We start from the raw sequence: 23,600 nt of genomic DNA on the forward strand, positions 1-23,600 counted from the left end.
ACACAATTGAACATATGACGTTGTCTACCTAGCCTCATTCTGCCTACTCTGATGAAGGGGAACTGATCCCTGATACCTGAGTTTCTTAGCCAGAGATGGAGGGCATAGAACCTGGAACCTGCATGACCACCAAGTTGTGACCTCTACCAAATTGATTGGAATATTTTACTTCAGAAGAGTTAATCAACACATTTTTATTATTATTAACATACTTCACCCTCTCAACAGTTTTAACGAATTCATGATTTAAAATGTTTGACAATTCTTTGACCAGTCAAAATGACTAGCCCTAAATACATGGGGCTCACTCGCTCCTTATGTAGTGGTGACACATATAAGAGTTGAAAGTTGTACGTGCAGTAGCACCAGCTTCAGCAGCTGTGATGGTGGTGCACCCAGGACCAAGTCCCAATAACAGAGGATCAATCATGCCCTTATATAGGCATTTGAACCCTTATCCTGAACTGTGTATGCTGCCGTAGCAACGTGCCTAAGAGAATAAGAAAGCCGTACATAACAATTGTTATAAGATGCCTCAAAAAAGTCCTGTCTCCACAATCTTTTTTGCTTTACACAAAATGTGATAAGAAAATCACAGTTCATTCACAAGATTAATGTCTAAAATTAGAGAGGTTGCACTATTAAATTGATAAATAGTTTTACGTTTTTTAAAATCTGCAAGAACTAAACCCCAAACTTCCTACATGAAGATTAAAAATACTGGGATATAAACCAACCAATTGTGAAATAATGTTCAGTGTTTTACAGAACTGAGTCTGATCCAATTTCAAAAACAAAAAAATTGCACTGTTTCAGTACCTTGTCTTCCCTCATCATTGGTAAACAAACCAGCATCACTACTGCTCAGGCTGCTGGATTCACTGTAATAACAGAGAGAAAGAAACAGATCAAAAGTGCAATTGATATCTCAGTCATAAAATTTTAAAGAGACAAGATTGCACTCAGATGAAACTTAAGCCTTCACAAAATCTAAAAGAAAATAAGATGATTTTTTTTTTAAAAAAAAATATCAAACTGCAAATATCCCAGTTCCATTAACTACAGAACATTATTTTTGGCACATAAAACCACAGGAATCTAATGGGACCCTGACAGTAAGCCAGATGTGACTGCAATGAGGTGCTGACACAATTGATGCATTTTATTATCTGTTTCCATCAAATGCTCACTGCTCCTTTCTTATGCTGTGCAATTCAGCTTGATCCCAAATACTGCTGCTCAGTTAAAAAATAAAATAAAAGCGGTGGTGGTGGGATCTCAGGCAAAACCATTCTGATCTGTTCTTCAACACACAAAACACAACGGGCAAGACTTTTTTTTCCAACATTTACAAATATTCTGAAAGATGCACTGCATAAAGATTCACCAGAATTCTATTATTTAGAAGAACAAACGCTTACACTACAACAACCTATTAAAATAAAGTAAATGTCACCCTGAAAAACCCCCCGCCCCCAGGATCCATGTGATTCTAATGGCAAAAAGAAATGTTAACTTCCAGCTGACAGCTGTTTCATATGCGTCATTCAAACGTCTTGTCTATCCATGTTAAAAAATGTTTATGCACAGATGTGTATTTGCGGCTATGAGCATCATGGAAGAAGCCATGTACAAATTTGCTGCGAAGGCAGTTTTCAAACATTTTCAACTTGCAATTTGGTGGCAGCTGTGAGCAGCTATGAATCGTGGTTTCTTCCAGTCTACTGACTTCACTCATATGCAGAAACGGACTAACCCCATGCCACTTTCATAATCCTCGAGGATTGACCAATGCAATGTTCTCTATTTGTGGTTGTCCTTGAGCATTTAAAAGCTTCACGGAGGCAAATACAACAGTTTTCCTTGTTAAGCATAGGGCGATGGGATCACAGGACCCATGTTGTAACAGTGGAACTGACTCTCTGCTTTCTGTGTGTAATTGAGGCAGCAGATGTTAACCTATAGCCGAATCTAGATAAGACAAAGGTTCTGTAGTTGAGTGGATCCCAGATATGGAATTTGACGAACACCCAGATCTGGATGGGGCTGCCCTCTCCTTGAAAAAGCAGGTTTGTAGGGTTTTTCTGGGTTTGGTTTTGTTTTTAAAGAGTTGGTGGTGCTCTTATAACCATCACTGTCATTTTACACCCAGGTGTACTCAGTGGCTAGGAATCATAGCTGTCAAGTGTCCCTTATTTGAAGGGACAGTCCCTTATTCCAGCACCATGCCCCGCTGCTGTCCCTTATTGATGGATGTCCCTTAAATGATGTCCCTTAAATTTCAAAGGAAGCAGCTCCTCTCCCTCCCTCCCTGCCGGCCAGGGAGGAGGGAGGCTCCAACTGTGTTGCTTGGCTGTGTTGCTCACCCAATAAGAAGTCTAAGAATGAGTGGGGGGGGTGGAGCTTGCATGCCTTGTGTGTGGCTAGTTAATGCAAGCTGAGGGGGGGGTTGGATGCTGGATGCCATTTTGTTGCACGTGCTGCTGCAAACTTTGCAGTGCAAAACCAGGCCGGGGAGCCATCTTAAGTTGAGGCTGCATAGGCCTTGTGGTGCATGTGATTCAGATTCTATTCAGTTGAACCTCTGGTTACAAAGTTGGTTGGACAGTGTTCTCGAAGTTACCAGCATGAGTTTGACCAGACTGCAGGAGGACAGGAAGACTGGAGTGCCTGGAACAGGTGAGGCTGCAAGTCCCTTATTTTGGCTGCTGGTCCCTTATTTTCAAGGCTGCTGGTCCCTTATTTTCAAATCTGTAAGTTGACAGCTATGAGGAATGCTGACATTTTTCTAAACAGGGTTAGACTACCTACAGTTATCCATGCTCTGGTAACTTCCAGGATAGGCTACTGTAATGTGCTTTGCATGGGGCTGCCTTTAAAGATGATCCAGAAGTAATGAAGAATGTGGCAGCCAGGGAATTAATAGAGGCAGCATATAACTCCTATTCTAAAACAGCTGCATTGGTTTGACAGTCATCTTCGAGGCCCAATTCAAAGTTCTTATGCTGACATTTAGAACCATGAATGGTCTGGGACCCAGATAGAAGACAGAACATCTTCTGCCATATTAACATGGATGTGCATTAAGATCAGTCAAAGAGGTTCTTCTGGCGACTAGTGTGGGGTGAATAGTGTGGGGGGCGGAGGAAAAGTCATTTTGGTGGTAGCTCTGTGTCTGTGGAATAACCTCTCCAATAAAGTGAGGCTTGTCCCAACTTGTTAGTCTTTTAGATGCCAGGCAAAAACACACTTTTTTTGTCAAGCTTTTAGAAGCTGATGGGCTAAGTTATATTTATGATACTGCTATTTATGTTATTTATTAATTTAACATTGTTGCTTATTGTGTTTTATATTATTTTAATGTAAAGCACTCTAAGAGTATAGAAATCTCTTAACAAATAAATAAAACCAGCTACTCAATGAGAAAGCCCTTCTTCAAAAACATTCAGTTAACACTGTAACATCTAGCAGAATTTGGTAATACTTTCTCCATTAAATACATTGAATCGGAGGTCTGTACTCTCTGTATAAACATTCAGCAGCGCAAACTAGCAGTTGAAGGGAAGGGGACTATAATGTATATCAAGTATTAATATACTGAGAACATATAAAGAGTCCTGCTGGTTGAGATCTAGACCCATCTAGTCCTTGTTCATTCATTCTCATAGTGGTCATATAGTGGGCCTATGGGAAGCCCACTAGTAGGATTTAAGGGCAAAGGCACTTTCCTGCTTGTGTTCTTCAACAACTGGTACTGATACTGATACTGGAGGCAATAGGCAGGTTAACAAGAAATATGAAACAAGAATGTAAAATACGAATGGTAAATTATAATATTTAGATTTTATCATGCCACCCGCCACCTTGTCCCTAAGGGAGGTCAGCTACCATTAAGTGTAGACAAATTATAAACCTACTTCCTTGACAATATTTGACCATTGCATGACTCTCTGTTCTCCAGACTGTAATTCATATTTATTGAGTACCAATAATGTACTAAACCCCATTCCCTGCCTCATCACCAAACAATTAGTTTACTGCAATTTCAGCAAATACAAAAGCTCCTGAAAATGTAGGCTTCTTGGACAACTTATGGCCTCCTAGAAGAAAGGGGAAAACAGCACCCTACAGTATCTTCACCTAGGAGCAGAGTGGCAACCTGTATGGCCGGGTACTAAGATTACTCATTTTGTCTTAACCAAGTGTAACCATGAATGCAGAATGGAGTTAGTGCTTACAAAGGGAACAGAGTAGAAGGCAAAATAAACCACCGCAAAAACAAAACACACGACCTAGAACTTGCCATCCAATGTTGTGTAAGTGGAAATTAGATGGGAAGAACATTTCAACATGTTTCCCAAGACCTTGTGGCACCAAGGGATCAAATTAGTTTTAAAATACTTCCCTAGCTTCTAAATGTTTATCTGATTTCGCAAAATGTCCTATTTGAAAGAGAAAAAGAGGGTTTTGTGTTTAAAACTAACAAAATCAAAATTGTGCAAAAAAGTGTTCTGCAAAAGGAAAAAACTGAATTTTTACCCATGTACAATTTTTACAATGTACATTACTTATCTAAATTTGCATATTTTTCCTGTAGTTATTATTTGCTCATTCTAACTACTGAACATATGAGTGTTCACTTTTAATATGAGTGTTCACAACTCATGAAACACAGGGGGAAAAAACATAATGACTGAAGTTAGTAAGGCTAGCAAGCCTATGCACACACTTGCTTGAGAGCAACTATCCCTGAACTCTGGTTTACTTATGAGTAAATGAGCACGGCATTGCACTGCCCTTGACCTTCAGAGCACCCATATATATTTAGATAAAATGCAACAGTTATGCATATGGTGGTATGCATAAAAACACTTGGAAGACAGTAAAACTATCCCATAATTAAATGAAATGTTAAAGGTAACCTGTCACTCATGTTTTCATCTGAGCCCTTTTGCTCCTCATATTCCATCTTATCCTTGCTTGTCTGGTTGATTTCATCATTCTCAATGACCACTCCTTCATCCAAAATGTCTGGTCCTTGCCGACTTGCTGCTAGTTTCCTTTTTTTAACTTTGCTCTTGGTTAGTTCTTGATGCTGGCAAGATCTGTTGTCATTGTCCATTTCCTGATCCTTAATGTTATCCTGCTGCTGCTGCGGTAAGGTCAGCGTGTTTGTTACTTCTGAAGGTAGATCCACTGCCATTCGTTTCACCTTTCGCCTCCTCCGCAGAGTCCTATTTCCTAGATTGTCAACTGCTAAATCAGGTTCATGCCATAGAGGCCGTTTGCCCCTGAGGTTATTTAAATTTGACGTCGGCCTGCGTTTTGCAAGTAACAACTGGTCATCAGAGTCACTATGGTCTTTCTTGTTATTGGCATGGTTTTCTCTATAATCCTTGTTTGGTTCCTCAAGGCTGGAATCAGAGCCTTCGCTTAAACAGTGGCCTGTCTCCCAGGGGTGATGGGTGTTAAATGAACGTCTTTTCCTCCCCCTTCGCTTTCGGGCCTGGCGTTTTAGAAGACAAGAGACACTGCGAGAATGGTCTCCCGTATCTGCGAAGCCTCCTCTTGCTTGCTCCGAACTTTCCTCCAGTGCCGAGACCAGATCATGAACTAGTTCCTCCATAGTCTTGCTGAACTGCCTGAAAAAACAATTCAAATTAATTGAAGAAAGCTCTTCTACTAGAACCACTACCACCTAAAAGGCATAGCTTTCATTTCACATTCAAGTGCCACTTATCAAACTTACATAGAGAAACAGGATCCAAAACCAAGATGTGGAAATTATCTTATTGTTGTGCCATCTTTCATTTCACCCGTCCTAGTACCTAGGGCCAGTTAAAACATTTAATTTCTGTCTGTAATTACTGCCATTTCCCATGCAGTTGATCCATGAAACAGGGCTTTAAGTATCTTGTGTGTGCTGTTCTAAATATAGGGAACATCCTTATTCTAGTTTTCCTTTGATGTGGGCTCACTGAATGTGGTATGCAGGTACAATCATTTAAACAAGCACACATAAGTGCCACCTATACTGCCAATATATTGATTAAATCTGCTTACTGACTAATTGGAATCTAAGGAGAAAAACTTTCTACTTCATGACTCACTATGAGAATGACTCTGAAATTCTGAAGTGACACATCTGGAAGGAGACAGCTGCAGCTATTTTGACCTGAAGAGCTTGGAAATCAAAGCTATGCTGATTTTCTCACTTTTTCAGTGACTGCATTATTGTTGTTTCTTATGAAAACAATGCTTATGTGCGCATTCCAATGACACCTTCTTGGCTCCTTCCCTGGTGTGAATAAGAAATGCCCTGGTTACCCACAATGAAGCTTGGCTTCCCATGATGTTGGAAGCCAGGATCCTAGTTTGTTGCAGGATAGATAGGCTAATAATAACAATAATAATTCAAACTACCGTATTTTTCGCTCTATAACACGCACCAGACCATAACACGCACATAGTTTTTAGAGGAGGAAAACAAGAAAAAAATATTCTAAACGAAATAGTGGATATATGATTTTTGTGGTTCATGCTGTGGCCACAGACATGTGATCTGACAGTGAGTTTGGAGTAGCCCAATGCAAAAATCCTGAGGATCCATGTGGATCCATGCTATGTAACCACGGAGGAGGGAAGGAAGGGGAACCATGGATCCTCTGCTCATGACTGCAGCAGATCCCCCCCCACCCGCAGGCATTTGCTCCATAACACGCACAGACATTTTCCCTTACTTTCTAGGAGGAAAAAAGTGAGTGTTATGGTGCAAAAAATACGGTATATACCACCCTTTATCAAAATATCTCAAGGAAATTTATAACATTAGAAACACATTACAAAACATGAATGATAAAAACATAGTAAAAAGCATACTGACAGAGCGCCTATTAGTAAAATAATCATCATAACAACAGTCCTATACCCACAATAACAAGCCATAGTTTAAGAGAACAATGAACCAGGATTCCTGATTCAGACATCAGAGGAAGCCAAGCTTAACTGCAGCTTCCTTGCTGGTTTATTGTGAATGAACAGTATGTTGATACATGTGGTCCATTTATTTCTGCTTTAATCCTCCCCTGGTGCAAGCAGGAGAAACAATCGGGCAATATGCACCAGTACATTGTTTATTCACAGTAAATCACAGGGAAGCCACAATTAAAGTTGGCTTCCTGTGCTGTCTGAACCTGCAATCCTGGTATAATAGGGAGCAACAAATCAGGATCCCAGGTTCAGAAAGCACAAGAAGCCAATCTCAATGGTGGCTTCCTGGTTCATTTCTCCTATTCACACAAGGGGAGAATTGAAAGAGGGAGAAATCAGGCAACATGAATCAGCACAATATTTATTCACAATGAACCTGCAAAAGTAACCTAAAATTTGAGGACTGGAGAAATTACCAGCATTTCAGCCCCCATAGAAACTTTAGTAAGTGATGTGGGAAGAGATTCATGATACTGTCTGCTGTACAAGTTGTCCAACTGAGGAAAAGTTTTTTGGCATCAAGAAACAGTGGCTAACATCTAAGCCAATAGTCTAATGTTTTGCAGAATTACTGCTCAGTATCTGAGTGGTGTAACCAAGAAAAACTGAAGAGCAGCATGGTTAGGTTACAATTTAGAAATATCAGCATACAGAATTAAGTTACGTATCTATGACGGAAAATCTGTATGAATTGAAAATTGAAAAATATTTTCAGGTAATGCAATACCAGGATTGAAGTATAGCCTTATTCATCAGTTCTAATATAAACATCCAAGAATCTGAACGTAATGGCAGCATTTTATTTTAAAGTGAGGCACATGGATCTTAAAGATAGGACAAGAAGCAAATTATTCCATCCCATTTTGTTCTTTCTAGTCTATCTCTGAAGATAGTCTTTTAAGGTGCCCCCCTAGAAAACATTTTATTGTAGGTACAGGAACCACTTAGATTGCCTTCTCCCTCTGTTCAAGAAGAAGAAACTTATGCCACACTAACATTGTGCAGTCAAAAGAAAAACATCATAAGGATGCAGATTTGCAAAGGAGGGTGATATCTGAAGAAACTGTTACTGAAAGTAGTTATGAAGACACTTGTAAACATTCACCAGAGACTAAGTTGTCAGTTCCTTTACTTGTTCTTTTCCTAAAATGTAGAACAAAGAAAGTACATCTCTACTGTATTTTCCCACTAAGCCACCTTAAGTAGGCATCTATTTGGCTTATTTCAGAAATTATGATACATTTAAACAGAAAATTAAACCCATGCAAGCAGCATTCAAAAATTGCAACTTGTATTATTAGCAAAACAAATATTTAAGTGTTATGACAGTATGAGTTGTACCTACTGAACTTCTCTCAGGCATTTAATATCTCACATTCAGTGTTTTACATCGCATAGCAAAGACAATTACAGCAACGCCCCTCAGCTAGTGATAAAATCTACTTCTTGTTTCAAAGAAGACATTAAGCTAAAGAAATTGTAGTTTGCCTGCAGTGACCTTTACATTCAGCTATAACAATAAAGTTTACTAAATGCTGACCTCTCTACGCACTACTAGAAGCAATATAGTTTGAAGCAATCACACTGTAACGCTGTTTAAGGTTGTAATCTTAAACCCAGTTACCGTATTGGCCTGAATAAAACCCTCACTTTTTCCCCAAATTCCGACTGTAAAAAGTTGAAGTGTGGCTTATATTTGCGACCTTACGGTATTCAGCCAGAAGCGTGGGGCAAACAGCGCCAGGAGCGCAGCAAAGCGGTGCTCGCCTCGTGCGTAGTCCCTTGTCCTCATATTTGAGTGCCGCTTATATTCAGGCCAATACAGTATGTACGCTTAAATCTTCCTGAATCTGGTGGGGTTACTGTGCATAGAACTGAAGACTGGCAATCCAGGGCAAATAACAGCCAGGTATTTTTTAAAAAAGTAAATACCATATTTTTACATGCATAAGACTAATTTTTTTCCTAAATTTTTGAAGTTTAAAATAAGGGTTCGTCTTATACACAGATAGTGCATCATGCATGTTCTTATTTTGGGGTCAAAAAAATTGGGGTGATCTTATACATGGAAAAATACGGTAGATTTGCTTACTGTATCTATGTTTTAATATCAATTAATGTCCTTTTTTAAAGATAACCCTGTTTAAAATGAGTTTGTAGCATTTTAAGGACTAACACATTTATTATGGCATAGTCAATTTCATCAGATGCATGAAGCATAATTCTCAGTTGCAAGTATATATACACATGGTGGGATTATAAACAGAAATCAGATGCAAATGAAATGCAAAAAGTAGACCTGTTAACAACATAGCTAAATTGTGACCACCTCCTAAATGTGTCTAAAAATACCAGAGGGGAGACATGGGTTTAAGCATTATAAATGACAGAATACATATTGAGTTTATTTTCATTAGCTTTCCTACTTGATCTGATAACTAGTAACTCATAAAAGGTGCTGGGATCCAGGAGATGTTATCCTGTGTTTCACTAGGATTATCCACTGAGTCCATGGCTGAACTTGTCCTCTTTTACCCCTTCAGCTACCTGATCTCTAGAACAGGGGTCGGCAAACTAAGGCCCAGTGGCCCACGGGGGTTGTTTAACCAGCCCACAAGCCACCCCCGAACCAAACCGCCTGCTCGGCGAATCCCTGTGCTGCACTAAACTGATGCAACACAGCGTGGAGACTCGCTTCCACAGCTCTGGAAATCATGTCTGCACCGATGTCGGAAATCGCGTCTGTTGAGATACCGATACCGGAAATTGTGTCTGAGCAGACGCCAATGCTGGAAATCGTGGGCGTTCACGCGTGCACACAATCCAGCCCACAGAGGGATCTCTGCTGGAGAGAGCAGGCCCATGCAAGGTAAACCTTGCCAACCTCTGCTCTAGAACATGTTTAGTTCTCAAATTACAAATATGTATTACTCTACTACTCAAAACATAATAGACAGTTATGTTACTTTACATATCTCAATACTATTTTGCCCAGTATCACAAGCCTTTGTTTATGGAAACCTCAATCCTGTGCATGTTTACGCAACTTGATCATAACAATGAGAAGCCAATCTCACTTTGGTCAAATGCACTTGACTTTCAAAATGCGTGCATGGGCATTCTTAGTCATCAAGTGATGTTGCCTGTATGTTTATGGAGAGCCAAACAGAAAGCTCTCTCTTCTTTCTTGGCAAGTGCCTGTGGGTGGCATGACCAAAGGATTTAGATTTTACTTCTAGGTTGTACAATTGCACTATTAGGTGTAAAGCAATATACAGTAACGTGTACTATCAACCAATAAATATGATTTCTTGTTCAGAAAATATATACATTTTCCCCATATGAAGTGCTGGAGCAGCAGATGGTACAAAGGCATCTTCACATAAGAGAGGCTGTTGGATCAGGCCAATGGCTCATCTAGGCCAGCATCCTGTTTTAAGTGGCCAGCCAGATAGCTGTAGGATGCTGCAAGCTGGACATCCCCTTGAGTGTAACTGTACTATGCTCATCTGTGATTCCCAGTAACTGGTATTCAGAGACATGATACCTCTGACAGTGGAGGTAAAACATTGCCATTGTGGCTAGTAGCCATTGATAGCTTTGCCCTCTATTGCTTCCTATTTAAAAACTTCAAATTGGTAGCGAATACTTCCTCCTGTGTGAATAAGTTCCATAGTTTAACTATGTGCTGAATGAAAAGGTCCTTTATTTTATCTGTCCTGAATCTTTCAACAGTAAGCTTCATTGCATGTCCACAAGCTTAATGTTATGAGAGGAAGACAACTGTATTCATTTTCTCTACGCCATGCATGTTTTATAAACTTTACTCACCATTTAAGCTGTTTAAAATGTGTCCCTGTCCTTAGCATCTGTGCCCTCAACCTTCATAGCCATGAGAAAAGGAAGCACTATTATTTCCTATATCACTGATGTGAGAGACAGCTTGCTAGAGGATGGAGGTGGTTTATACTCTTCCAGTAGGTACAAATGTCCATTCATTTTCATATTAGCTGTTTAGACGGGAGGGGGCTAGGGTTAAATTGGCATATGGCAATGACCAATTTTTATTAGCCGCTTCACTCCAGAACCAAGTGCTTCTTCATGTAAACATCATATACTGTCATTGTTGGCTCCATATACTGTACCTGCTGCTTCCCTCCCTCCACCCTTTTGCATATTTCTGCCTCCACAATACCAGGCCATAAGCTCTCACTCCTTGGTTCTATTTACCATGGACTACATGAAAGCAAGCTTTTTTTCAGTGGCTTACAAGCATTCTCAGCTATTGACAAATGTGACATGAATTTCTGTGCTGTTTCTTATTTTTATAGTGATTGTATATATTGTATATATATTATTACTTCATACTACTTTTTAAACTTTATTTTTGTACTCTTACAGGGAATTAATACAAACGTAATTCTCAGTTCGCAGTGCAGTTTTCAGAAGTTACAAGTATCATCCTGGGAATCATCATCCCAGCTGTGGACAACATTCTGGCCAACTCAGCTATATAAGAAAATGAAAAAGTCACTCTGTAGCCCCATTAATATCATCTTGATAGCCAAAGTGTCAATACCCCAGTCTGCTCTAGATGGCTTGCCTCCTTATTCTCACTACCATTGCACTTTATGGAGACTGTGTGCTAGAGCAGCACTTTCCCAACTGTAGCCTGCAGACCACCAGCAATCTGCGAGCTTCACCTGGATGGCCCGCTTGTGTGTCTGTGGATTTGCTGTTGAAGACTGGAGATGGCACATCCATTGCGTTAAACATACTGATTTTATTTTATTGCCTCTTATAGAGTTCTTCAATTGCATTTGTTGTTGCCATATGCCAATTTATCTATTTCAGTTTGAATTCTACTGTGTCCTGAAACAAAATGCAACACACAAGCCATAAAGGAAGAAATAAAAACACAATTAATAACCACATAGCGCCCGGTACAATGCATTAACAATTATTACAGCAAGTAGGAAACCGTGTGTGCATATGTGGTCCACCCAGACCCTCAGCAATGTTCAAATGGTTCGTGGGGAGGAAAGTTTGGGAGCCGCTCCATTTCTTTTCCAATCCAAACCCTGCAGCCCGTTGGCAGACGTTTCACAGCCAGGGGTTGCTAACCTTCAGCGAACCCCCCTGCAGCCAGCAGGTCACTACGGGGGCGTCCATGCTGCAGCTTCTTCACCTGCCTGTTTCTGAAGGCGGAGATGCTGCTCAAAGCCCAGCAGCGGAGCGGAGCAGCCCCCCAGCCAGCCACCCCCGTTCAGCCGACAGGGCCGCCTGCCCCCCCCCCAGCCGCCCCCTCGCCTCCCTTCCTAGAGCCAGGCCTCGCCCTCCACCTCCTTCCTCCACCCCTTCCTCCTGCCCCAGCCCTGCCCCTCACCAGCTCTTCCTGGCGGCCGGAGGTCTGCTCGGGTTGGGCTCAGCCCCCCGGAACATGTACCCGGCGCCCGCCGTCGGCCGCTCCCTGGGGAGGCGGGTGCCGCTTCGCAGAGACTCGGGGGAAGGTGACCGTCCACCGGGCCAGCTCTGGGGCTGCTGCGCTTCCTCAGTCCCCCATGATGGAATCCCGGAAGCAGCCGCGGCGCTGGGAGGAAACCGGGCCCGACCATTCCTCCCTTGGAGGGGGTCGCCGAAGCAGCAGCAGCTGCAGGAACTGCGGCGGCAGCAGCAGCAGCGGGGCGTCTTCGTCCTCGCCGCGACCACCGCTTGACCCGCTTCGTCCTGCCTTCCTCTACGGCCTCATCGCCCTCAGGCTTAACGCGCCTTCCCTCCTGTCCCTTTCCCCACCCCCCCAACCCCCGCTCTGTCTCGGGTGGTACGGCCCGGTTGCCATGCCGACTCCTTGTACACCATCAATGGGAGCCGGCTGGGAGGGGGGAAGATGGCCACTCTGGCCAGGCTGCAAGAGAGGCTGCCGCTCTTCAAGGGGGAGTATTACTCTAGGAACAGGTAAAGCTTCCTCTCGCCCTCACGCTCGCGCCGCACTCCCCAGCCTCTCCGAGGAGCCGGAGTTGCCACTCCCTCCCACCCCCCCGGAAAGTTCCCAGGTTTGCTGCTGGGGGGGAGGGGAGAGATAATTTCTTCTTTTGTTTTGGCCCCGGAGCAGCAGCAGGAGCTGCCCTTTCCCTCTCTTCCTCCGCTCCCAGTAGGATAAAATCCACAGGTGAACAAGTTGCTGACTGCGCAAAAAATCGAAAGGGAGACCTCTCCCCCCCCCCACTTCATTTCTGGGAGGGGTAGCAGGGGCATGGGGTGGGCAAAAGAAAAGTGAGGGGTATGGTTTGCTTCTGACCTTTAGCAACTGCTTAGATTAAGATTTTGAGAGGGGCAGCTCTCTCTCCCTGTTGTTTAAGGTGTGGGAGACCTATCCACATTGCACCTGGCCATTCAAACTAGCATGGTAAAAAAGGTAAAGGACCCTGGACGGTTAAGTCCAGTCAAGGGGGCTCACGCCACTGCCCTGTCACTAGTGGAATACTCTTACAGTGCTTCCCTTTGCTTGCGAGGCTTCCTGGTCCTAGAAAGATGCCAAGTTATGGTTTGAAGGTAACAAGTGACCATCTTGGCAAAACTAAGCAGGTCTAGGGATGGTCAGTGCCTCCAGTGAGCGACTTCCTTGGAATCATAGAATCATAGAGTTGGAAGAGACCACAAGGGCCATTGAGTCCAACCCCCTGCCAAGCAGGAAACACCATCAGAGCACTCCTGACATATGGTTGTCAAACCTCTGCTTAAAGACCTCCAAAGTAGGAGACTCCACCACACTCCTTGGCAGCAAATTCCACTGTCAAACAGCTCTTACTGTCAGGAAGTTCTTCCTAATGTTTAGGTGGAATCTTCTTTCTTGTAGTTTGGATCCATTGCTCCATGTCCGCTTATCTGGAGCAGCAGAAAACAACCTTTCTCTCTCCTCTATGTGACATCCTTTTATATATTTGAACATGGCTATCATATCACCCCTTAACCTCCTCTTCTCCAGGCTAAACATGCCCAGCTCCCTTAGCCGTTCCTCATAAGGCATCGTTTCCAGGCCTTTGACCATTTTGGTTGCCCTCCTCTGGACACGTTCCAGTTTGTCAGTGTCCTTCTTGAATTGTGGTGCCCAGAACTGGACACAGTACTCCAGGTGAGGTCTGACCAGAGCAGAATACAGTGGCACTATTACTTCCCTTGATCTAGATGCTATACTCCTATTGATGAGGCCCAGAATTGGAACCACATCTATGTTGTGCCTTGATTTCAGTGATAGGAGAAAGGTGGGGTATAAATGTTTAAAAAACGGGGGGGGGGGGTTAAAAATGTCCCCCCTACCCAAGAGGCATGGGTATCTCTCAAAGAAATAAAATAAATAGACCAACAAGCCCCAGGTGGACCTGGCATCTCAGAAACTTGTAATCCAGGATTACCCTTGGGTTGATTATGAGTTGTAGATGTGCCATCCAGACATCTTTCCACTCACCACTGAAACTCTCTGTTCCCACACTCTCTTCTTTCCCTCCTAATTAATTGCACTGCTACCACTGTCAACTTCAGAGTCTACCACCCCACTGCATTTCCCTCAAAAACAAAACCCAAAGCAATCCACCAGGTTGATAACTTTCCTAGGTTGTCATATGCTACTGTATTCAAACTCTTTCCTTTACCAGCAAAAAAAGTTACAGCTACTTTGCAGGGCTAACATAACATACACACTCACAGTCCCACCCACCCCATCTTGTCCAATATGGATTCAATAATAATTGGCATTAGATTAATTTTTTAAATATTTATGATTTTGGGGAATAACCCCACCCCATTTCCTGTCTTTTCTGCTTTTTTTGTTTTTGAGTTAACATAATACACCATAATTACAGCTGCACTAACATTGTTTTTCTGTGAGGCAGCAATCATTTCTCCATCAGGAAAGACTGCAAGGATGTTGGACATCACTCTATTTACTGCCCTGCAGTTATAAGACAAAAGTGTATTACTAGGTTTAATAAAAGAATGTGATCTTACTCAGAGAATATATTGTTTGTTTTTTCTTCTGTTCTTGAATCATAACATTTGTTTATTTACATGTCATTGTATGACTGACCAAAATTCAAATTGTGAAAACCCATTTCTTGTGTTTTCAGATGCGTAGATGAATATAGAAAAACAGAATATTATGCTGCTGTAAAAATTCAGAGTTGGTTTCGAGGATGCAAAGTCCGAGCGTATATCCGGTAATTTTATTTGCATCCAAATTGTAGACATGCATACTTGGAAGTCACCCCAACTGATATCATAAGCGTTTATTTATGGGAAAAATGACTTTTGGTTACACCCTAAATCTGTATGTTATTTACCACTTTTCCAAGTCTCGCTGAAGTTAAGAACTTGCTTTGCACATTGAACCCCCTTATTTTTCAAATTAGAAAAATTAATAGCTTTCGGCTATTTTGAAATTTTCTTCTTATTTTGGTGGTAGAAACCACCATCTCCAAATGCAGCTGCAGACTTAAAAAGCCAAGAAGTTTTCCAGGTTACAACCTGGCAATCACTAATAGTTGGGGCTTCGTGTAGAGAAGCATGTGGGTTTGCAAGCCTTTCTATACCCTGTGCAGCATGGTTGTGCATTGAGGAATATGTGTAGAGAACTGGGTCATTTTTCCCCTTATTTGAATGTTTCCACTTTGCAGAGGACCACATGAAATGGTCTAGTACAGACTTAATGTTCCAGACTTTATAGACAGTAAATTATTAAGTCAAGAACCACATGAAATGGTCTAGTACAGACTTAATGTTCCTGACTTTATAGACAGTAAATTATTAAGTCAAGAACAACCACTGGGGCAGTGCTTTCCACTGTCATCCATCCCCCCCTCCTCCTCCTGCATGCCAGCTTTAGTCAAACCAAAGATTACCATTATGTCTGGAACAGGAAACTGTGGCTTAATGTGGCTGTTAACCAAGATCTGAAAACAGACCAAGCAGTTCTTTGTTTTGGATGTAACAGGGATCTGGTGCAGAATCTGCTGTACAAGTGTAAGAAGGATGGAGAGGAACAAAGAGGAAGAGTGTGGGCCCATCGCTTGCTCCCACTTGGATAAACTATGGTTTATTAAGCCAACAATGTTATGTCCAAACCAGCCTAGTGGAATTTGGTACTATTCTTCTGAGGCTCAAAGTTCAGACAAGCCTAAAGTGGAAAGTAGCCAAAGATGATTATAGTTTTGTCGGCTTATCCTTGTCAGAAGCTGACACTGACTTAAAACTGTTAACTCTTCGCATCCTCTTCCCTATTCCTTTTGTGGCTCCATAAGAAGTTACATTGGAAGGGGTCCATGATTCAGGCAAGACTTCGTACTTTTAATCCCAGATTGATACCATGTATTCCAAAAAATTGGATGAAAGCATCAAGATTTAAGCTGCCACCTCAAATTTAGGATGCATATTGATATAAAAAGTCTCCAAATTTTAATTGTCAAGCTCGACTGCTACATGCACTGGATTTTTAAAAATGGTTCAACTTTTCACTATTTCCAGGGGGAAAAAATCTTACCAAGGTATTTTGTTTCAGGTATCTGAACAAAATGATGGTTTTTATTCAGAAATGGTGGCGGGGTTATCAAGGAAGACAAAAATTCAGAGAAATGGTGGAGGTAAAAACTAAATTTGTAATTAAAAATTATTGTAAGCTTTCCATAAGACTGTACGCAAATACAAAGTAGGTGAAATCTCTTCCGTTTGGCCAAGTACTTGCTAGCTTTTAAATTCACATGCTGTTTATCAGGTATAAATGTGTCAGGATTAAAGAGGGGGAAATAAATTACCGGTAGGTCTTGTTAACTTTTCTAGGCTGGTTGTAGACTCACAGGTCCTGTTTCTCTTAGAAAAAAGAATACAGTATTAAAGACCTGATTTCAAGGGAAGAATGAGAGGGAATATCCTTGGCTTTATTGGCCTTATCTCTTCCAGATGGGGCTGCACTCCTACTAAAGTTGGCATGGGGAACCTCTGATTTGCAAGCCAGATTAGGCCTGCAAAGGGGCCTAATTTGACTTGCAAGGACATTTCCCCACAACTGGCCACCTGCCCCACATCTGAGACATCAAGTGTGGGGCAGATAAAGCCACAGTTACGAAGGGACAACTGGGAGTCTTGGTGCACGCCCACCTTTCCAGTTGTTCCTCCGGAAGCAGGGCTTGCATTAAGTGCCTTTTAAATTTGGTGCTTAACACAAGCTTCATTGAGAGTAGTCCCACTCAGGAGTTCTCAAAAGCAGAGTGAATCCTACCCGCAACCTAATAAGCTGTTCCAAGGCTTTAAAACAGCAGATTTTCAGTTTTTTGGTTTTTAAAAAGCTCTCCCTTCCTTGTGATAATTTTTTGCTATATTAGAAAGGAAGTAATATAATATTAAAGCCAGCATTTTAAGACCTCCTTTAATTAAATGAAAGGAATTATGCCTGGCCTAATGTAATGAAGAAAGCGAATTTTAAAATGAAGTAGCATCATTGTGTTCATTTGTAAATAACATATTGCAGCCAACTGTTTCTTAATTGCCCAGACTGTTGATAAATAATCCAGTCCTGCTGCTCTCCACAGACAATTTGCTTTGGATCAGACTAGGCAATTCAAATAACACTAATTACAGTGAAACCCTTTTACGGTGAATTCTTCTTTGCCAGGGAGGGTGAGGGGAGTTGTGAGAGAAAAGGAAACCACATATCACTTTTTCCTCTGATTTGTAGTCCCCCTCCCCTCCAAGTCTGCAACTTATGCTGAATAAAGGACATCTTCTGCCTTGAAAGTACTTATTTTACTTTTTATGATGCAGTTGTGAATTATGTTCATTTTGCATTTGTAATTAGAGGGCGGAACAGATGTGAAAGCTTAGTGTAAAGTGATGTATCCATTAAAATAACCTATCCTGCCAAGTGAGTGTTTGCTATAACAGGGGATTCTTTCACTCAGAGTGGGATTCGCCTTTATTGGAAGGGAACCAGGAAATGTTTTCTATATCAGGGGATTCACTGTAACATGTTATCATTGTATTTATGATTTTATGATGTTGGAATGAATATTAAATGAAACAAAATTCCCAAGAATTACTCAGGAGGCAACTAAGTACATAACATTTAGTACAGATGGTTGGAAGGCACAATTTTGCTCCATCACTGCATCCATATCCTTGAACGATTTCGACTGAAGACAGCATTTCTTTGAATTTTTCATTAAACCAGACGTCTTGAAATATGAATTCCTTTTATGTTTCTGTGAGTTTTGGTTAAAAGAACCCCAGTGAATAAATCATACAATACTACGTGTCACCAGCACTTGTGAATATTTCTGCTTTGTTATTCTACTCTCAGTAGAGCACCATTGATTATCAAACTCAGCGGAGAGCATTTTATGATCATATATCTCCATTAGCTGCTAGTTTGACTACCATAGATTTTTCTGGTTAAGCCTGCATTATGTATTAGGAAGCCTATCTCTTCAATACAAAGGTTGATTTTATTCTCTCTAAGCCTAGAACTCTTATTATGTATTATGTATAAAGATTCTTATCTTTTATATGTAAAAATAGGAGTACTGTCTTTGTGTAACTGAAATGTATGGCATCTTTCCCCCCACCCCTCCTTGATTCACAGACAGCATATTTTATTATGAAGATGAATTTCTACAATGAAATGGCTGTCAGGGTAAATATTTCTTCACTTGTTAAACAAATGAAAAGTCAATTGTGCTCTGAATTTGCTTTTAATAAAATGAGCAACCCAGAATAATATACACTTGATTGATATGCTGATGGTAAAGTGAGGAAATGGTACATAGTTACAAATTTAAAGTTACACTAAGTAATCTAAGTTGCATTTTTGAAAAATTCTGTTTGATTTAAGATATTGATGTGTGAATTCTTCTCTATTCCAAATGTTGGGGCGCTTTGTCATAGCTATTTAAATATTATTCATTTATATATGTGTACACCCACCCACCAATTTTATTCTATGATGGACTCAAAGCAGCTTACACAGATTTCACTGGTAACCTCCCATTCAGACACTGATCAAACCCAGACCTACTTACCTTCAGCTTACCTTGCTGTATCATGTGACTCAGACCAGAAGTGAAACCTGTTTAATTTCGGACCTAGTTGTGCTAGGATCATCCATGGTAATGGTTGACGCATGTATAGTTTTCAGTTGTGCAATGTATGGTGTAGTGTTTAAGAGCGCTAGACTCGTAATCTGGTGAACCGGGTCGCATCTCCACTCCTCCACATGCAGCTGCTGGGTGACCTTGGGCTAGTCACACTTCTCTGAAGTCTCTCAGCCTCACTCACCTCACAGAGTGTTTGTTGTGGGGGAGGAAGGGAAAGGAGAATGCTAGCCGCTTTGAGACTCCTTCGGGTAGTGATAAAGCGGGATATCAAATCCAAACTCCTCCTCCTCCTCCTCCTCCACTACTACTACTACTACTACTTCTTCTTCTTCTTCTTCTTCTTCTTCTTCTTCTTCTTCTTCTTCTTCTTCCTCCTCCTCCTCCTCCTCCTCCAGCAGCTTGGGTGTATGTGCATTGTCCTTACAAGATTTAAATAATCTGTGGTTGTGGTTGTTTTTTTTTTAAATTGAACAATATCATTGTTCAAGAGGTGGGAACAGAGAACAGGTGCAGCCCCCCCAAACCCCGATCAGTGCTATTTCTGAGGAAGTGCATGTGCAGCCCTGCATTGTTGTGTTGAAGCCTTTGCTATCTATGATTGAGTGCATTTTCTCCACCTTTCCTCTTAGGGCGGTCTACATGATTTTTTTCATTCCCCCTTTATCTTCACAACAGTCCTATGAGGTAGGTTAGATTAAGTGAGAATGACTGATTCAGAGTCATGACTGGATTTGAACCCATGTCTCTCTAGTAGGACACCACAACCACCCTGGCCCTGACCACGCGGAAGTACACACATGCACTCAGTCCCTCTTTTGCAGGTATTCTTCCTGTATTTCACATGCACACCTTCTGTCAGCCTCAGCTTACTTGTGCAGAGTACTAAGGATGAAAATCAGAGTGTGACTTCTTCTTCTGCCCATCTCTTAGAAACCACATATCTGGATTACCTGAGATGACATTCTGGGTAATCTAGACCAGTGACATATAGAGACTCTGTAGGAAGCCTAGTGTCAAGCTAAGGGGTGTGGGATACCTAGGTCTCAACATTCCAGACTCTGAAATCCATAGGATTGGATCTAAAGTTGCATGGAGTGGAACTCCGCAAACTGGATGCTGTCACCGGCAGAAGAGGCTAGGCAATTTTTGCCGATTCCCCATACCCCTGTGGTCGAAATATGTTTCAGGGAGTTGAGAGACCCTCTGGAGCAGAATAGGAGATGGCACTGGAGGTTGCAGAAGGGAGAGGAGATCTGTGGAAATTGCCTTCCCTCCTTCCTGATGTGGCAACATCCCGTTTGCTGAAAGGAAGCCTCTTCTGCATTTGACTCACTTCTACAAATGGGAGGCACTCTTCCGTTTTCATAACAGCGTATCTTGATCCAACCCTTAATCCTCCCAATTTTAATGCATTTAGCAATGTTTCTTTTAAGTGAGATTGTGCTTGGTGTTCAGCAGAGGAGGTCCAACCATAATTGTCGTGATGCTTGCGTTTATATCACCATAAACCCTGTAAAATCATTGGCATAAATATTGGCATAAAACTGGAGCATAATACCTGAAAATTAATCTGCTGGTGTAAAGACAGGAAATAAAAAGTTGTACGCTGTATACAGCCTATCAGTGTTTTCCTTTTCTTTATGCAGTCCCATGCTGCTAAATTGCTGAATCTTGCCCATAGGCTAATGCCTTCAGGTGAAAAGGGAGAGAAAAAAATGCTGTGTGTGTGTTAAGTAAAAAATAAAAAATAAAAACCTTGGGTAGCCTGATACGGCTTCATTGTACCAGTGCAGCATATCTTCCGTTTTGAAAAACAGTTTTAAAATTAGATTCGGGCAGAAAGGCAAAACACCTGGTTGGTGTAATGGCTTTTGTGTCACTGTGCATTCTTTAAAGCTGTCCCTTAATTATATCTAACCCACTACTGTCAAACTCTCACCTTTAGAACAAGAAAAAGCACAAAGAAAGCAATTACTATAATGCATAATTTTCCATGAATCAGATTTACTTTTAGTATAGTGGGTTGTTATATATTCATCCTTTTCATTTGGAAGATTTAAGGGTTGCTGTGAATTTTCAACAACAAAAGTAATCCATGTTTTTTAAAGGAACAATCTTTGTGTGAGCAGATGGCTTTTGATATATCAAGGTTTTGCCATTTGTTTTAGTGCTTAAAATAAACATTATTTATAAGACCACTTACATTTTGATGTTACTTAATGAGGAATATGCATCATTGATTTGACTAGCTTAAGAGGTCATTTAGAACTTGCCCGTTAACAAGCTGTAATCTGCTGAGCACACAATGACTTTGTTTAAAATTATCTGTTTGGTACTGATCAATGACAATAATTGTTTGGTACCAATCACCATTGAAACTTGCTAATTACTTTGAAGGGCATACACACTCGCCTTTTGTAGGAGTGTGTAAATATTCACCTTGGAATTGTAAGATACGGTAGTGGAAGTATTACATTTTCTAACCCATTCAGCAAAGTCAGGTAGGTAGTTGTGTGTCCTGCACTATGTTGGGAAACACCAGAAAAAAGCTCTGGCATATGGAGAGACTAAAATGGCTAGGACTCTTCAGCTCAGACAATAGATGATAGGGAATGTAGAGTATATAAAACTATGACTGTACCGGAAAAGCTATTAATGACAATGTGCGTGCCATTTGGGATAGTACTAGTACTGGAAAACATCCAATGAGATGTAAGGATTAAAAATGTGTAGGGTGTTGCATACACAGGTGTCTCAAAAGATGCATGCTGTCCGCTTTAGATTTCAACAACAGTTGACCCTAAACGTGGTTTGCGAGTCTTGTACTGTATAGCACTCCATATAGGCCTGCTCTATGTCTTGTTCAAGACTTAGACCTGAAAGGGAGGAGTCCAGCCAGAGTATGATTGGCACATAAAGCATAAAATCACCTGACTTTATAATAATATTTCATTTTTTTACTGCTGTGTAATAAAGAGCTATCTGCTTGTTTTCTTCATAGCTAAAGGCAATTCAGAACCATCACTGTATGTGTGTTTTAAGTCTTATCTGACACCACTACATGACTTTACTCCTAATGTCAACTGCTTCTTTCTTGGCCTACCACCCAGTTTGGAGTTAGCCTTCTGGAATACTTTTAGAACCTCCTAGAATGCTTCAGAGTTTACTTTGATACATCAAACCCACTGCTGTGCTCTGCAAAGTTTTTCACCCCTCCTCTATATAGTTTATGTTTAAGAGTGCCAGTCACAACACACTGATTTTACTTAAGGTGTATTGCCAAAAAATAAATAAATAGAAAGTGGGCGGGAGACAGTTTCTTACCAGGCTTTGGAGGCCATTGCAAGATTTTGCAGGGCTGTCTGAGATCTCATGGGAGCCTCCAGAGCCCTCACACAACCAACCTAGCGCTGAAGAGAAGAGTGGAGGGCTTAAAAGCTCTTTCCGCAAAGTGTTTTCCCACCCTGGAAAGTGCTTTTAAGCCCTCTGCCTTGCTTACTGGGCTCTGGGAAGGCCCTACACAGGCTCTGGAACTCTTTGCAAGATCTCAGGCGATAAAAGAGTCTAGACAAATTTATGGATGATACGCCATCAGTGGCTAGGAGTCATGATGGCTGTGTACTACCTCCCATATTGGAGTCAGTGTGCCTCTGAATACCTGATGCTGGGCAACTGAGTGGAAGATGTCTGTTGCCCTCATGTTTTGCTCGTGGGCTTCTCTTTGGCTGGCCATTGTGGAAACAGCATGCTGGACGAAATAGATCTTTTGTTTGATCCTTCAGAGCTTTCTTTTGAAATAGCCACAGTTTATCTTTCCTGCATTGCCCCATCCCACCTGGCAGGAAAGTTTAACCCTCTGGGAGATAATACAGCAACACCTCCTTCCTTGTGACTATGGCTCAGCAATCACTTCCCCCAGCATTCAGAATCATGTGTGGGTCCCGCTGTGGGTTAAACCACAGAGCCTAGGACTTGCTGATCAGAAAATCGGCGGTTTGAATCCCTAAGACGGGGTGAGCTCCCGTTGCTCGGTCCCAGCTCCTGCCAACCTAGCAGTTCAAAAGCAAAAAGTGCAAGTAGATAAATAGGTACTGCTCCAGCAGGAAGGTAAACGGTGTTTCCGTGTGCTGCTCTGGTTCGCCAGAAGTGGCTTAGTCATGCTGGTCACATGACCCGGAAGCTGTATGCCGGCTCCCTCGGCCAATAAAGCGAGATGAGCACCGCAACCCCAGAATCAGCCACAACTGGACCTAATTGTCAGGGGTCCCTTTACCTTTACCTTATCTCCACCTAGCATTCCTTAGTTGTAGGGAAAGAGCCTTTAAAGTTGTAAACAGAGACAGATAGCTTTCTATGTGATAAAATACAGACCAATTCTTAAGATAATAGCTTTAGTGAAATTTGAAATGTAGAGAAGCTAGATGTTAATTTACATGATACGCTGTAATTAACTTAAACATGGCTAACAGCTTT

At 41.5% G+C, this 23,600-nt stretch overlaps 2 protein-coding genes across 6 annotated transcripts in view; one reads left to right on the forward strand and one right to left on the reverse strand.

Moving 5' to 3' along the window:
* GPATCH2 (G-patch domain containing 2) overlaps window positions 1-12,517 on the reverse strand; it is a 105,873-nt gene extending 93,356 nt beyond the window's left edge. Inside the window, exons 1-4 of one of the 5 annotated variants that reach the window (XM_082217695.1) lie at window positions 12,377-12,517; window positions 11,390-11,499; window positions 4,923-5,642; window positions 820-881 (exon numbers count right to left, since the gene is read on the reverse strand). In XM_082217695.1, coding sequence (XP_082073821.1) covers window positions 820-881; window positions 4,923-5,626 — 766 coding nt within the window. In that variant the 5' untranslated portion in view covers window positions 5,627-5,642; window positions 11,390-11,499; window positions 12,377-12,517. Of the gene's footprint in view, window positions 1-819; window positions 882-4,922; window positions 5,643-6,110; window positions 6,133-7,759; window positions 7,815-10,821; window positions 10,895-11,389; window positions 11,500-12,376 lie in introns of those variants that run through there. The other 4 variants (XM_082217694.1, XM_082217697.1, XM_082217693.1 and 1 more) reach the window with 4 other exon arrangements.
* A 34-nt stretch (window positions 12,518-12,551) lies between these two features.
* The window catches only part of SPATA17 (spermatogenesis associated 17), a gene marked incomplete at its 5' end in the record, with an annotated part of 72,160 nt that continues 61,111 nt past the window's right edge, over window positions 12,552-23,600 (forward strand). The window contains 5 exon segments of the mRNA XM_082217759.1: window positions 12,552-12,870; window positions 12,873-12,945; window positions 15,114-15,203; window positions 16,541-16,622; window positions 18,617-18,667. Of these exon segments, the coding sequence (XP_082073885.1) occupies window positions 12,552-12,870; window positions 12,873-12,945; window positions 15,114-15,203; window positions 16,541-16,622; window positions 18,617-18,667 (615 nt within the window).

This window comes from Podarcis vaucheri (genome assembly GCF_965113315.1).
Source record: "Podarcis vaucheri genome assembly, chromosome: 3".
Lineage (NCBI taxonomy): Eukaryota > Metazoa > Chordata > Lepidosauria > Squamata > Lacertidae > Podarcis > Podarcis vaucheri.